Raw genomic sequence first — 14830 nt, 5'->3', positions numbered from 1 at the left:
GAGGCTGCGGGTGAAGCGGTGGCGTAGGCTTGGTCCCTCGTGCAACCGCACGGAGCTTCCGCCAGAGCACGGCAGTGGATACACCGTGGTCAATGGTTGCGCACCAGGATAGCCAGTGCTCCTCTTGCACCCTCTCTGTAGTGACCTTAGCCTGGCGGATGGCCGCCCGGAGGAGGCCCCTCGTGGCGTCGGTGTTGTGACGCCTGTTGAGCTTACGCGCCTGATTGACTCGGTGGTTGGCCACTTTGATGTCCGCATTGTAGTACCACCGGTCCTTATAATTCCGCTTCGCAGGTCTGGTGGTGGGGATGGCCTCGTCAGCTGCACTGCGGAACATCTCAATCAGGCGGACCGCCGCCCCCTCTAAATCGTCAGGCCTGGCGGTGGTCGCCAGATGACGGGCAACCGCCGCGCGGAACCTAGGCCAGTCAGCCCTGCTCAAATTCCAGCGTGCCGGCCGCTGCGGAGGCACAGGCGGGGCCACAGGTAGGGTGGTGACAGTGGCAAAGTGGTCGCTGGCTAGGCTGTCATGCAGGGCCCACGTCGCGCCGACAGCAAGAGGCTGCGACACCAGGGAGAGGTCCAGCACCCCCCCGCGGACGTGAGTGGGTTCCCCCGTGTTGAGCAGAGTGACAGTTGGCAGGTCCGCCAGCGTTGCTGCGACGTGGCGGCCGACACGGTTGTTCCGGCGGCTCCCCCACCTCCCCGCACCGACTGGCCCTCACCCAGGAGTGTCTCCTGCAGGAGGACGACATCGAAGCCGCCGGTGCCGAGCGCAGCCCGCAGGAGGTGGACCTTCCCCCGCACGCCACAGACGTTCCACTGGAGGACACTCAGCGGCCGCCCCTCGCGGACGGCGTCGGGGTGGACACGGGGGCCGTCGCGAGGGTGGGCGCAGGGCCGCGGCGCTTCTGCTCCACCTTCCGCTTGGGCTGTGGGATGCAGGAGCGCGGCGGGACTGTGCGCACCGGGATGTGGGAGCGGGTCGTGTTGCGTCCCATTGTCCAGTGCACCGCCTTCAACGGTGCCTTGGCTGGAGGTACGCCTGGCTGGGGAGGCTGGTGGCATTCGTCGGCCTCCATCTCCGTTACCTCTACGGAAGGAGGAAGGGGCTCGGTTGCTCGGGTCTTGGCAGGCGGGGGAGCGGGGCCCTGAGGCACTGGAGGTGGTGGGGCGGGTGTGGTGGAGGCGCCTGCGAGGTCTGGAAAGTGCTCCTCCACTGTCGCCTTCGCTATTACTCGCAGGGCCGCCTCGTCGGGCGTGAGCTGGAGGAGGCCGGTCAGGGCAAGGGCAAAGCTTGCCAGCATTCCCTCGAGCGCGGTCTTCGTCACAAGGACGTAGCCGGGTGGTGTGGACGGTGGTGCAGTCCGTGCGCTCGGGGGGGGCTGCGACCTGCGGTTCCTCTGTCGACGCCCGCGTTGAGGCAGAGGAGGTGGAGACAGTGTGGAAGCTGGTTGCTGGGAGGAGCCCGAGGCGGAGGTTGGGCGGGAAGGCGGGACAGGTGTCGAGGTGGAGGGTGCAGCTGGGAGACGAGGCAGGGCGGGTGTTGGGGTGGAGGCAGTAGAGGCCGCCTGAGAGGCGCTTGGTGGCGGGAGGCTGGGGAAGTGAGCTGGAGAGGCCAATGTTGCCTGGGCAGGGGGCGGGGCCGGCTGATGCGACCTTGAGCGGGACCGTCTGGTCCATGCCGGGCGGGAGGGGTTGTGAATAGCACGCCATTCCTCCTGCCGCTTGACGCCCTCGTCCACCCGGGTCAGCCGTGAGGGGCAGCGGCGACTCCATGCATGGTGCTGCTGTTTGCAATTGGGGCAGAGAGCTGGTACCTCCTCCCCGGCCTTGTATTTGGCCAGACAGGCCTCGGTCATGTGCGGCCCGGAGCACATGCCGCATACGGCCGGGCGGTTGCAGCGAGAGCGGTGGTGGCCGTACTGCTGACATCTGAAGCAGCGCAGTGGTTCCCTGTTGAAGGGGCGTGTATAAAACACCCCCCAACTCCCCAGGTCGAGACTGCCCGGGAGGGGGCCTTTCATCGTGACGATGACCTGACGGGTGTCCAGCCCATCTCGCGTCTGGCACCGGTCCGCTGAGACGACGTCTGGGTGGCGAAGGAGAGCCTTGAGGGGCATAGCCGCAGGGTATGACGTCACCACACCCTTGATGGTGGCGTCTCCCGTCAGCCGCAGCAGGACCGGCTTGCCATCGACCTCCGTCGTTCCCTGCAGCCGGTGGAGAACCTCTTCGGAGGGAGGCGTGATCAGCACGCTGCCAGACTCCAGGAACCGCATCTGCAGGCGGGTTCCGAGTTTCTGCTCCAGGGCCTCCGCTAGGTCTAGTGCGGAGTCGAACCCCGGTGTCGGGGGTACGATAACCTTGGGGCTGACTGGCGTGGTAGCAGCGAGGCGGAAAGCAGGTGCATCGGGGTGCGAGGCGACACGAAGCGGGGCGGCAGCGGTGGTAGGCGAGGGAGTAGCAGTGGCGGGCGTGGACAGCGGTGCGTGCGAGTTACTGGGAGCGGGCGAGCCAGAGGTGGAAGCGGCGGCGGGGAGAGCGGAGAGCGGAGGGCCAGCGCCGTGATTGGCGGGGGGCGAAGGGGCAGAGCCGTGATTGGCGGAGAGCGGAGGAGCGTGCGTGCCGGCGCTTGCGCCTGTCACCAACTACCTCCCACTCGTCGTCAGACGACAGCGGGAGGGGGGCCCGGGAGGCCTCATTCTCACTCTCCGACTCAAGGCGGAGCTGCTTGTCGGCAGGGGACTCCGATGCTGAGTCATCGGAGTCAGAAGCAGGGCGCTCACGCTTATCCGTAGCGGCAGACATCCTAGCGACGAGACAGCCAGAAGGCTGAACCACAGCTACACATATAAAACAAAGGAAAAAAAAAAGAAACAACTAACCTATGTAGAGCCGGGCTAAGCCTACAACAGCGGGAGGGCTAAACTCCCCCACCCTCTAGAGGGCTCGGTAGAGCCCCGCTGTTGCCCTTGCGGGTCTTTGGGGAACCTAACTATCTCTGCTGCCTCCTATAACCACCCCTTTATCCTAAGGGGCCCCCTCGTGGCACTGCCCTCGGGGTTCGGCGTCGTACTACAGCAGAGACTACCGGCTTCACACACACTCTAAAGGGCGTTGTAGCAGCCCCACAACCAAGGGCGGACTATCCTGTCCCTAATGGACGGTGTCCCGGGACACAAGGTTGTAGAGTCACGTGGAACTAGTGACAGTGAACAGTGACGCGTAGCTCGCGAACACTGACACGTGGCGCTGGGACTGGCAGGAAGCAGAGCAGCTCGATCGCTCGCCCGCGAGAGCTGTTGCTTAGACGTTGGGGGAGACGTGTTGACGCTACCAAGTCCGGGAGTATACTGACCTGCCGCTCGTTGTTGTTGTTGTTGTTTAAGATTTATCCCCCACAAGGGGGAAACAGGCCTTTGTCTTGAGAGACGGCCTGTAGCTGGAAGCGGTGAACAGACAGTTCTTTATCGGGGCGGGGCACACTCCTCAACGAGGCGCAGCAGCTGGTCGTCACTCAGGTACCCGATAAGGCTAGGGGCAGGCAACCCCTCCGGGTTGGGAAGGAATTGCTGAGTGCATTCACACTCGAGGAGGTAGTGGAGGAGTGGTTGGACAACCTCCTCCCCACAGTGCGAGCAGTCGACTGGTACTGGATCTTCAGGATCAAGTGTAGAGAAACACTTGTATCCAAGACGCAGGCGGCGGAGGCTGGTCTCCGTCCGTCGTGGGAGGGGCATCGGTATTGCTCGTTGACCAAAGGCAGTGGCTGCAGAATACCAATGCGCTGAGGGCGAGCCCGCAGCCACTGCCTCCTCCAGCTCCCTCCTTCTCTCTGCTGAGGCGTGCATAGCTGCGCCCCGTTTGACTTGGGAGCCGCTGGGTGATAGCCTGTGCCTCACCACAGGGAGCAGGGTGGCCTCCGCAGCAGCACGGTCCGCAGCCTCATTTCCTGGAACTCCGGCATGGCTGGGCACCCAGTTGAAGCGAATGACCCGCCCCTCCCTCTGCATTCCTTGCATCCGGGCGTGGATGCTGGTTAGGAGGGAGATGTTGTCGGTAGCGGGTTCGGCTAGGAGGGACTGGATGGCCGGCACTGAGTCGCAGTGGAGGACGACAGCCCCCACGCCCTCCTCCTCAGCGTGTTTCAGGGCCCAGCTGATTGCAACAAGCTCCGCCTGTGTCGAAGATGAGCCATCAGACACCCGAATTAGCTCTGTGTGCCCCGCCGTGACAAACGCGGCACCGACGGCCCCTGTGTGGTGGTCGACAGAGCCGTCGGTGTAGTAATGAGCAGCCCGAAGGTGCGAAACATCCTCCACCCTTGCTGCGGCCTCCCGTGCCAGCCTCTCCACAGACAAAAAGGCCTTTTTCGATGGCAGGGGCTTGATGGTGGCGGTGAAGGGCCGGAGAGCCCAAGGCGGTGGAGCCACATATTCCGGGTGGGGCACGTCAGGCGTCGCGATGGAGGCACGCGCCAGGGCATGTGGCCTTAGCTTAGCGGCTGCTACCGCCGCCCACAACCTCCGTCGGAAAAGGTGTGGGTCTTGTAAGAGGGCCTGCCCCACGGAGTCACGGAGTGACTCAGACCCCCTCAGGCGGAGCAGCTTAATAAGGTGGTTGATGGAAAGCTGGTTGACCCTGGTGCAGATGGAGGGCAATCGGGCCTCCGCTCTGAGGCACACGCATTTTGTCCAGCGCGGGGCCCCGAGAATCTGGCGGAGTGCCGCGTTCTGGGCAACCTCAAGCGGCTCGAGGGCAGCAGTGCTAACGGTGAGAAGGCATGGCGACCCATAGTCTACACAGGACCGCACCGCCTGGACATAAAAGCGCCTTAGCACCCTGCCGCTCGCACCGCCCTCCGTCCGTGCCAGGACGCGCATGATGTTGGTGCGGCTCTTCATCCTCGCACTGATAGAGGCGATGTAAGGCACAAACGACAGCCGTGAGTCAACGGTCATACCCAGGTACTTATATGAGGACACCCACGATAACGGCTCGCCGCCAAGCAGGAGAGGCTCGGGGGGACGCCTCTGCCGGAACAGCATTGCCTTGGTCTTTTCCCTGTTAACAACGAGGCCGAGGGAAGCACAAGCCTCTACTAGGCGGCGGAGGAGTAGGCGAGCGCTGGTCACAGGATGTGGTCCCGTAGCCACCATGGCCACGTCATCAGCATAGCAGAGCACCTTGCAATACCTGCTGGTCGGGAGGGCCGCCAGTTTCTCGACCAGCAGGTTAAAGAGAACGGGGCTCAGCACTCCACCCTGTGGCGTACCGTTCTCCAGGTTCTCAACCGCAGAAGTACATCCCTGATACCGCACTGCGGCCTGACGACCCATGAGGTAGTGCCCTATCCAGGCTAAAAGGCGACGCCGGACACCTTTCTCCGCCAGGATCGAGAGAATGGCAGGCGCCGATGCCAGCTCAAAGGCTTTTTCTAGGTCGAGGAACACGACTACCGCCGCCCTGTCGAGGATGGTTGAAAGGAGGGTAGAGACGCAGTCCCGTGTCCCCCTGCCTTGCCGGAAGGCAAACAGATGGTGGTGCAGAGGGCCCATGGTCCAGAGGAGGCGAGAGAGGATGACCCTTTCCATCGTCTTCCCCAGGCAGCTGAGAAGAGAGATGGGGCAGAGTTGGCCATCTACGCCCTTGGGGATAGGGACAATGGTAGCTGTTTTCCACGCCGCGGGAAGGGCACCGAGAGTATATGACTTGTTGAAAAGAGCTGTCATCTCATCCTGCATCTCCGTCCCAGCGTTCCGAAGGAACGTGTATGGTATGGCATCCTCTCCAGGGGCAGTGTCTTTCCTGGGGATGGCTCGCACAAGCTCCTCCACGCGGATGGGGGCGTCGGCAGCGTGGTCCTCCCTACAAGCTGCCGTGAATGCCTCGATCCTGGCAGCGTAGGCTTCCCTCTGTAGCTCCCTGGTGGCTGGAGGCAGCCTGGCAGACGAGGCCCGGGAAACAAAGGTGGTAAGCAGTCTCCCGGCCTCGACTTGAGGCTGCGGGTGAAGCGGTGGCCTAGGCATGGTCCCTCGCGCAACCGCTCGGAGCTTCCGCCAGAGCACGGCAGTGGAGACACCGACGTCAATGGTGTCGCACCAGGATAGCCAGTGCTCCTCTTGCACCCTCTCAGCAGTCACCTTAGCCTGGCGGATGGCCGCCCGGAGGAGCCCCCTCGTGGCGTCGGTGTTGTGACGCCTGTTGAGTTTACGAGCCTGATTGACGCGGTGGTTGGCCTCTTTTATCTCAGCATTGTAGTACCACCGGTCCTTATAGTTCCGCTTCGCAGGTCTGGTGGTGGGGATGGCCTCGTCAGCTGCACTGCGGAACATCTCAATCAGGCGGTCCGCCGCCCCCTCTAAGTCGGCAGGCCTGTCGGTGGTCGCCAGATGACGGGCAACCGCCGCACGGAACCTAGGCCAGTCAGCCCTGCTCAAATTCCAGCGTACCGGCCGCTGCGGAGGCACAGGCGGGGCCACAGGTAGGGTGGTGATAGTGGCAAAGTGGTCGCTGGCCAGGCTGTCATGCAGGGCCCACGTCGCGCCGACAGCAAGAGGCTGCGACACCAGGGAGAGGTCCAGCACCCCCCCGCGGACGTGAGTGGTGTTGAGCACCGTGACAGTTGGCAGGTCCGCCAACGTTGCTGCGATGTGGCGGCCGACACGGTTGTTCTGGCGGCTCCCCCACCTCTCGTGGTGGGCGTTAAAGTCGCCGCCGATGAAGGTGGGCTCATCAGCGGCGAGCGAGAAAAGCTCGGTGAAGTCTGCAACCGCAGCCTGGCCACTGTAAACACAGTACATTTCCATGGTCGCGCTCGGCAAGGCCACTCGTACTGCCAGCACCTCCACGCCGTCACCGCATGGCACGGGATGAGTCACCCTAGTGCAGGGAAGTGCATCCCTGACTAGAATGCCACACCCACGCGCCGCACCGGCAATGGCAGGGAGGTAGAAGGCTCTGTAGCCCTTAAGCCGCACCGACTGGCCCTCACCCAGGAGTGTCTCCTGCAGGAGGACGACATCGAAGCCGCCGGTGCCGAGCGCAGCCCGCAGGAGGTGGACCTTACTCCACACGCCACAGACGTTCCACTGGAGGATGCTCAGCGGCCGCCCCTCGCGGACGCCGCCGGGGTGGACACGGGGGCCGTCGCGAGGGTGGGCGCAGGGCCGCGGCGCCTCTGCTCCACCTTCCGCTTGGGCTGCGGGATGCGGGAGCGCGGCGGGACTGTGCGCACCGGGACGTGCGACCGTGGTGGGGAGCGGCCGATGGCGAAGGTGACTGCTGACTGACCCGGTGGTGAGCTCTGGGTGGCGGGAGACCTGCCGCTCGCGGCTTTTTCGCCCTATATAGTGCAGCGCAGGATCGGAGGGCGGGGACGGCCGGGCGAGCCTGCCAATGGGAGCGCGCGCCGCCTCGCGTCCCCGCGGTCCGGAGCAAGCGGCGCCGCCATAAAGGGGGAATCCGGGGCGCATTGGACCTGCTGCTTTCGCCCTGACAAGACGTCTGCCCCGCTCGCTCCAGTACAAGTCACGCCTCGCCGCTCGGTAGTGTCGCCCGCCTTTCACCGTGCGCTGTCCACCACGCGCACGCTGGCCGGCCGCTCGCCCGGTGATAAGCTGCCCCGCGCTGCACACCACACTGTGCACCCTCCACCTCGCGCCAGCCTCCATCACACTACTGCTCCTGCCTTGTACACTCCGTGTACGTGTACGTGTACACACGCACTGCCTGTGCTCTACCTGTTTTGGTATTAAGACCAGTGCTACAACTGCCAATTAGAGACCCCCACTCTTTTCCGACGCCGAACCCTGAAGGAGTGCCAGCGTAGGGCACGTCCACGAAGGGGGCCCTCAGAGGGCTGGTTATAGGAAATTGTGGGGTGGCCGTCAGGGACTCTGATAGGTGACAAAGACCCGTAAGGGGCAACGACGGGCCCAGTCTGAAGACTATTTAGCCACCCGTTCGTTGTAGGTCACTGGCATCCAGCCCTCACCCCTCACCCTTAGCTAGCTGTGTTCCCGTTGGGGCGGTCTTGTTTTTTAGGGTTGTTAGGTTTACTGCTTGTGCTTTTTCATCATGGGCAAGCAGAAAGGCCGGCGTAAATACGCCCCCCCGCCTGCTGGTACTGTTGCTACCCGCTCATCTCCCTTCCCTCCGCCCGCTCGTGGTGGTGTTTCCCGTTCCCGCTCTCCTCCCTCTCCTCCGCCCGCCCGCGGTGCGGCCTCCCGTTCCCGCTCTCCTACCTCTCCTCCGCCCGCTCGCGGTGCTGCTTCCCGCCCCCTCTCTCCTACCGCTTCTCAGCACTCCTCTGCTGTCCCTGGCTCTGACCCCGGCCCCGCTGTTCCTACCCCTGCTGCCTCTGAGTCTGTCCTCGGCGACGGCTCTCTCCTCGCTGACTCTGACTCCTGCCCTGGCAGCCCCGCTGACTCTGACTCTCGCCCTGACGGCCCCGCTGACTCTGACTCCGACTCTACCGGCCCTCCCCCTGCTGACTCTAACTCTAGCCCCGGCTGCTCCGCTGCTCCTCACTCCGCCTCCGGCCGTGATGTCCAGCATAAGCGTGCCCGCTGCTCCTCCTCCTCGTCCGCTGCCTCCTCGATTGAGGACTTGCCTCCTGATGAGCCCGCCGCCCCCTCTGCTTCTCGGGCGTGTAAATCGCGGAGAGTTCATGATCGAATGGAGGACTCTGAGTCGGGGTTGAGCTTGACATCTTCATCTGAGTCAGAGATTGTCGTAGATGTCCTCGACGGGGTGAGTGCTCCTTCACCCACCGCGCCCCCCATCAACGACCCTGCGGGTGATGACGGTTGGCAAACGGTGGGCCCCAAGCGACAGCGTCGCTCCTTACCGGCTGATTCTGCCTTGTCCGCCGGCGCTTCTACCTCGCTGCCCCCTCGGCACCCCTCTCGCCCCCAGTCACCTCTGCCCCCGCCACCTCGGACTATGAACGCCCCTGCCGCTGCTCAACCCGCTTCGCTGCCGAAGCTGCTCATTCCGGCGACTGTTGGCTTCGAAACAACCCTCGACCTCGCCGAAGCACTGGAGCAACAGCAGGGCGAACGCCTCTCGCTCAAGTTCCTGGAGTCGGGGTGTGTGTTGATCACCCCTGCAGACAGTGCCCAGCACGACACCCTGCTCCCGGTGAGGGAGGTATCCGGCGTACCTGTGCAGCTGAGGGTGGCCCCCGGGGCGAACACCAAGGGCGTGCTGCTGGCATACCCTGTTGCCATGCCCCTCAAGCCACTGTTGCGCCATCCACGCGTGTTGGAAGCAGTGCGCTGCACTACCCGAGACGGGCCGACGCGCCAGGTATTCGTCACTGTCGCGGGGCCGCTGCCGGGCTCGTTGGACCTGGGGAGCTGGAGGACCTTCTACACGCGCCCCTACAGCAAGGAGCCCCTCAGGTGCTACAATTGCCAGCAGTTCGGCCACCACCGGGCCAGGTGCAGCCGTCCCCCGGTCTGCGGCATATGCTCTGCCAGTCACGACACGGAGCGGTGCCTGTCAAAGTACAAGACTGGCCAGACCATCACCAGCAGATGCCCGAATTGCCAGGGCGAACACCATGCCTGGAATCGGGCCTGCGCCAACAGGCGAGAGCTGGTCGAGAAACAGCGCACTGTCCAACAGCGCTGGGTCAGCACTCATCGCCCTGCTCCTCTCGGCACCTTCCGCTGAGGAACCCAGCAGCCCCCCGCGTCCACGGCTGCTCCAACGCCCCGCTTCCCCCAGGCTGCCCACCAGCCATCTCTTACACCCCCTTCACCAGCTCCGTACGAGGAGAGCTTCCCTCCCCTTACCCCACGCCATCTGCCACCGCCTCCACCGGCCCAGCTCACCTCTCCCCAAGCGCCCAACGCCAGCCGCAAGCCACGCCCCCTCACTACAGCAGCTCCCACTGCCGCCCCTCCCGGCTGTCTCCTCATCACAAGGGAGATGATGGTGGGACTCTTGGAAGGCTTCGGGCGGATTATCGCAACGGCACTCAAGTCGGACGTCGAGCCGAGAGTGTTTTCGGACGCAGCGCAGCAGGTGGTGGGAAATCTCTTCCCGGAAACGCCGGCCCAGCAAGCTGCCGTCCCTCCTGTGCAGGCTCCTTCCCTCGGCGGGCCATCATCAACCCCACCTACACCGACCCCTCGTGCTCTGAAAACTCCCCTTCCACCTCCTCCTGCCCCCGTGCCCGCGAGCAGCTCCGCCCTCCTCCCAACCCCTCCGGCCGTTGCACCCAGCCAGCACCATCCGTTGGTAGCTCCGCCCCCGGCTCCCACCTCCCTGAACGAGGGCGGGCTACCGACCCGGCCAGGGATGGCCCGGTACAGGCACTCCAGGAAGCTGTCCGTATAAATGCACACCGCCTCACGGTTCTCCAATGGAACATCTGTGGCATCCGCGGTAGGTCCAACCTCCTGCGTGCTGCGATGGCGAGCGAATCTGTGGATGTGGTTCTCCTGCAGGAGACGCTTCTTCCAGAACAACGCGTGCCCTTCTTCCGGGGTTACCAGTCTTTTTACCTCCCTGCCGTGGCCGGTCAGACACGCGGGTGTGGTATCTTGGTCAAGGATTCAATTCCTTGTTCTCGAGTGCGTCACCCCGTGGCTTGCGGCGACGGCGTGGAGGTATTGTAGTCTGGTAGCTGGGTGGCTCAACCTTGCAAAAATACCCCCCAAGCAGGTTATGATTGATTTTGGTAGAGGAAGTTATGTAGAATCAGAATCTGAATGATGCCAAGCTGGCATCATTGAGGAAATTGAGAAATTCAAGATGGCGTCCATGATGGCCGCTGCAAGGATCCAAAATCTTTAAATGGCTGTCATTTCGTCATTTTTTGGCCAATTTTATATTGTAACATATCAATTCTAAGGTTTTTGGGGTCAAGGAATTCAATGTTAGCAATAAAAAGATTGCAGATCCTCAAATTATTGAGCTATCAACTTTTTCAATTAATAAAATGATAATTCTGTTCGAACAAAATTTATCTGACAGCATTTAGAAATTCAGAAAACTACAATGACACTTTTTTAGTGAGCAAACACATTCTAAATTTGCAGTCACTTTGTTGGTGTAACTAAAGAACCATGAAGTCATTCATTTTAAGGGAGAGAGTCCTCATTTTCACTCTCTGTGTCGTCGTCTTCGTCATCGGTGTCATCCAAAGCGGCATCCTGGAGGGCTTTGTTAAGAGGATTGCAACAGTTTAGACTGGAGTCGACACTGCAATTGCAGAAGGTACTGCAAGCAATATCATTTTTGCGGCACAAGCACCTCCTAGTGGAACATACGTCTGTTGATGAATGACAGCTGCAGCACAAAAGGTTCAGTACTCTGTCGGGAGCAGCCATTGTGTCGGGTGGAAGTGGAATTGGGAGAAGAGTTTGGCTGTCATGGTCTGGTTTCCACCCAAAATCCGAGGCAGCCAAAGCTGGGGGATCAGACTGCAGTGCTGCTTTCCATAGAGATGCTTGATATTGGGCTCTCTTGATATGCAAAGCAAATGCTCTGGAGCTGGGTGGAAGGGTCGCTAGTTTGAATTTCCGAGATTTGCTTTTTGCGGTTTTGTGCTGCCACATGCTGTAGCGAACCTCTGACATCGAGCCAGTTGCCTTGCTGCCGTAGCATTTAGCAATGAATGCAACAGCTTGCTTTTCCAAGTCCTTTTCATCTGTTTCGCTGTCTCCAAGCAAAGGAGGATGATGCCCGTGCTTGAGGACTTTCAATGCTTTGACTTTCCCTATTCCATACAGTGTACTCACTGTATCACAGCCAGTTAGGGCATGCAGCGGAAGTAGCGTTCGCCGCCTTCGGGAAGGTGTGGCGCGCCCGGTGGCTGTGTGCCCCAACTGCAGTTCCGGGCACCATGCCTGGAACCGCAGGTGCCCCGCTCGGCTCTGCAGAATCCCGGGTGCCAAGCTGCGGAGGACGACGTCTTCGGCGGACCCGGCAGCAGCGCGGCCTATGCAGCCGCCCACGGAGGAGAGGACGACACCCCACGGAGAAGGACGGAAGAGGAGGCGCCGCAGACGGAGGAGGAAGCCGGGACCCACGGAGCAGAGCGTCCCGACACCAAAGTCTCCCGCTAGGGAGATGGAGGTGGACCCACCACGTCTGACGAGGACGGAGACTGCAGCGGTGACCGCTGAGGTGACTCCCCCAGCTGTGTCCCCGGAGGTACCCGCCAGCAAGAAGAAAAAGAGGACCAGGGACCAGACACCTGAGACGAGGGACGCGCCGACGACTACGGAGGAGCCAGCACCCCGCGAGGCCCCCGGTAGCTGCCAGGCGACCCAGACCCCACGGATCTACACCTTCAGTGAGGGCGAGCTGGTGGATCTTCTGATCCGCTACGAGCACCTCACTGAGCAAGAAGAGGAGGCCAGGTTCGAGAGGATCCCGCACGAGACAGCCCTCCCCTTAGTGAGGAGGACACTCCGTGAAGGGAAGCCGCTCCCTGCCTCCATCTGCACGGCCCGCCCACTGGGTAACCCCCCACGCCACTTCGATCATAAGCAGGAGGTTGAGTGGGCGACGTATGAGGAAGAAGACGTCTCGGAGGACGAGGTCGACGTCGGAGGCGTGGACGAAGACCTCTTCCTGAATGCAGACAGGGACCTCACCGACGAGGAGCTAGCAAGCTACTACGCCGGTGACCTGTGAATAACATGACATTTGCCCACGTGTATATTTTGAACATTTGTATCCTGTGTAACCTATGTACTGTACATCGGGCAGGCTGTTTATTTAGAGCCTGCTTTGATAACCGATTATTTTTGTAATTTTCATGTTTATTTTTATTTTTGTGTCTTATGTAAAAGTTATCAATAAACTATTAAAGCAAAAGCTGAAAGTATTATTATTATTATTATTATTATTATTATTATTATTATTATTATTATTATTTATTTAATTTTATTTTACATATTTATTTATTTATTTATTTATATTTATTTATTTATTTATTTATTTATTTATATTTTATTTATTTTTTTATTTATTTATTTAATTTTTTATTTATTTATTTATCTATTTTTTATTATTATTATTATTTTTATTATTATTATTATTATTATTATTATTATTATTATTATTATTACTATTATTTTATTTTTTATTTATTTATTTATTTATTTATTTTTATTATTATTACTATTTTTATTTATTTATATTTTATTTTTAATTTATTTATTTATTTATTTATTTATTTTATTTTTTATTTATTTATTTATTTATTTATTTATTTAAAAAAAAAAATTATTTTTTTTATTTTTTATTATCATTATTATTTTTATTTTATTATTATTATTATTTTTTTTTTTTCTCTCTCTCCAACACCTTCGACTATTAGTTAGGGAGCTGGTTGACGTTTAATCACAATATTGAGTACAAAAGGTTTGAGTGTTTAATTATATTTGGATTACCATGCCAATGAACGAATGGGGGCTCTTAAGTTGCACATTCCTGGGGTTAAGACCCTAAGGGCCTCAAATGTTGACCTCAAAATCAATTTAAAAATAATATCGAGTACAACGTCTGTTTCAAGTAATTTTAACTTGATTCACCTCTCAAACTAAAATGATGCAACTTAAGACACCGAAATCCCCGGGGTTACTAATTAAGACGCGTACTAATTAAGGTCCAATTAACGATTTATTTAAACTCAAAAGTTTAAATAAATCGTTAGTGATTAAATAAACTAAAATCTAAATATCAGTGGTTCGAATGACCCACTTTAAACAAATGATGCCTTTGCTATACAAAGGACTCTTCCAAATGTCACTTCCTGTTCAACCTTTCGGTCTCATGCAATCCCCTCCGTTCCGCTCACCTCCTGTGGCTGGACCCCACCAAAAAGGTCTGTTTCTACTGCCTCCCACTTTACTTGCGTGGTTCGAATGACCCACTTTAAATAAATGATCCCTTTGCTGTACAAAGGTCTCTTCCTTCTGTTATCCTACTGTGCCACCTTTTACCCTCATAGAATCCCCTCCGTTCCGCTCCCCTCCCTCCGACTATCAGGGCTGGACCCCATCTAAAGGTCCCTTCGCTATACGGAGTACTTCTCAAACCATCCACTCTGCCAAATATACGTACAAACCACTGTCGCCCTCTGACTTCCTTAATTTCAAATATTCACACCTTTCAATCCTTGGGACCTGGAGTGGGGTTTTGTCGGTCGCTCATGGTACGCTGCGCGCTGACCGTTGGGGCCGTGCTGGGCGGGGCTCTGGCGTTTTTGGGCGTGACGCGTCCGTGGCTTAGAGAGATCAAAGAGAGAGGCGGGCCAGCCTATGGCATATAGCCCGGGAGGGCTAACAACGCTCAAAAACCCACCAACCACCAACCAACCAACCCAACACTCACTCCACTGTTGAGCTACCCACCTGAACCATGACTGGCCGCGGCAAGGGATGCAAGGGACTCGGAAAGGGAGGCGCCAAGCGTCACTGCAAGGTTCTTCGGGACAACATCCAGGGCATCACCAAGCCGGCCATCCGTCGTCTGGCGCGCCGTGGCGGTGTGAAGCGCATCTCCGGTCTCATCTACGAAGAGACCCGTGGTGTGCTCAAGGTGTTCCTGTAGAACGTTATCAGGGATGCCGTCACCTACACTGAGCACGCCAAGCGCTAGACCGTCACCGCCATGGACGTGGTGTACGCCCTCAAACGCCAGGGCCGCACCCTGTACGGCTTCGGTGGTTAATGCCGCTGCCTTTCTTTCTCTCTTTCTTTCTTTCTGTTTCCTCCCTCCCTCCCTCCCTCCCTCCTGCCTAATGATGATGGTTCGCACCTCCACCCACTGCTCCCCATCCACCTCATTTGACACTAGT

General features: G+C 58.6%; 1 protein-coding gene across 1 annotated transcript; it reads left to right on the top strand.

Annotated features, from left to right (window-relative positions):
- Positions 1-6810: 6810 nt before the first annotated feature.
- Positions 6811-14036, top strand: LOC126990782 (caskin-1-like). Its single transcript, XM_050849428.1, has 5 exons — positions 6811-6828; positions 6915-7280; positions 8308-9642; positions 9739-10322; positions 13982-14036. Exons 1-5 carry the CDS (start codon positions 6811-6813, stop codon positions 14034-14036), a joined length of 2358 nt encoding a protein of 785 aa, XP_050705385.1.
- Positions 14037-14830: the final 794 nt, after the last annotated feature.

Source organism: Eriocheir sinensis, unplaced genomic scaffold (assembly GCF_024679095.1).
Source record: "Eriocheir sinensis breed Jianghai 21 unplaced genomic scaffold, ASM2467909v1 Scaffold20, whole genome shotgun sequence".
Taxonomy (NCBI): Eukaryota; Metazoa; Arthropoda; class Malacostraca; order Decapoda; family Varunidae; genus Eriocheir; species Eriocheir sinensis.
Note: the sequence above shows the minus strand (reverse complement) of the source record. Positions and strands in the feature narration are given on the sequence as shown.

What these genes read in the sequence shown, in the direction of transcription:
- LOC126990782 (XM_050849428.1), top strand. An exon ending in GGGAGCGGCCGATGGCGAAG is followed by an intron (nt 7,281 to 8,307) that starts GTGACTGCTGAC and finishes ACCGCTTCTCAG; the next exon opens with CACTCCTCTGCTGTCCCTGG. An exon ending in ACCCGGCCAGGGATGGCCCG is followed by an intron (nt 10,323 to 13,981) that starts GTACAGGCACTC and finishes TTACCCTCATAG; the next exon opens with AATCCCCTCCGTTCCGCTCC.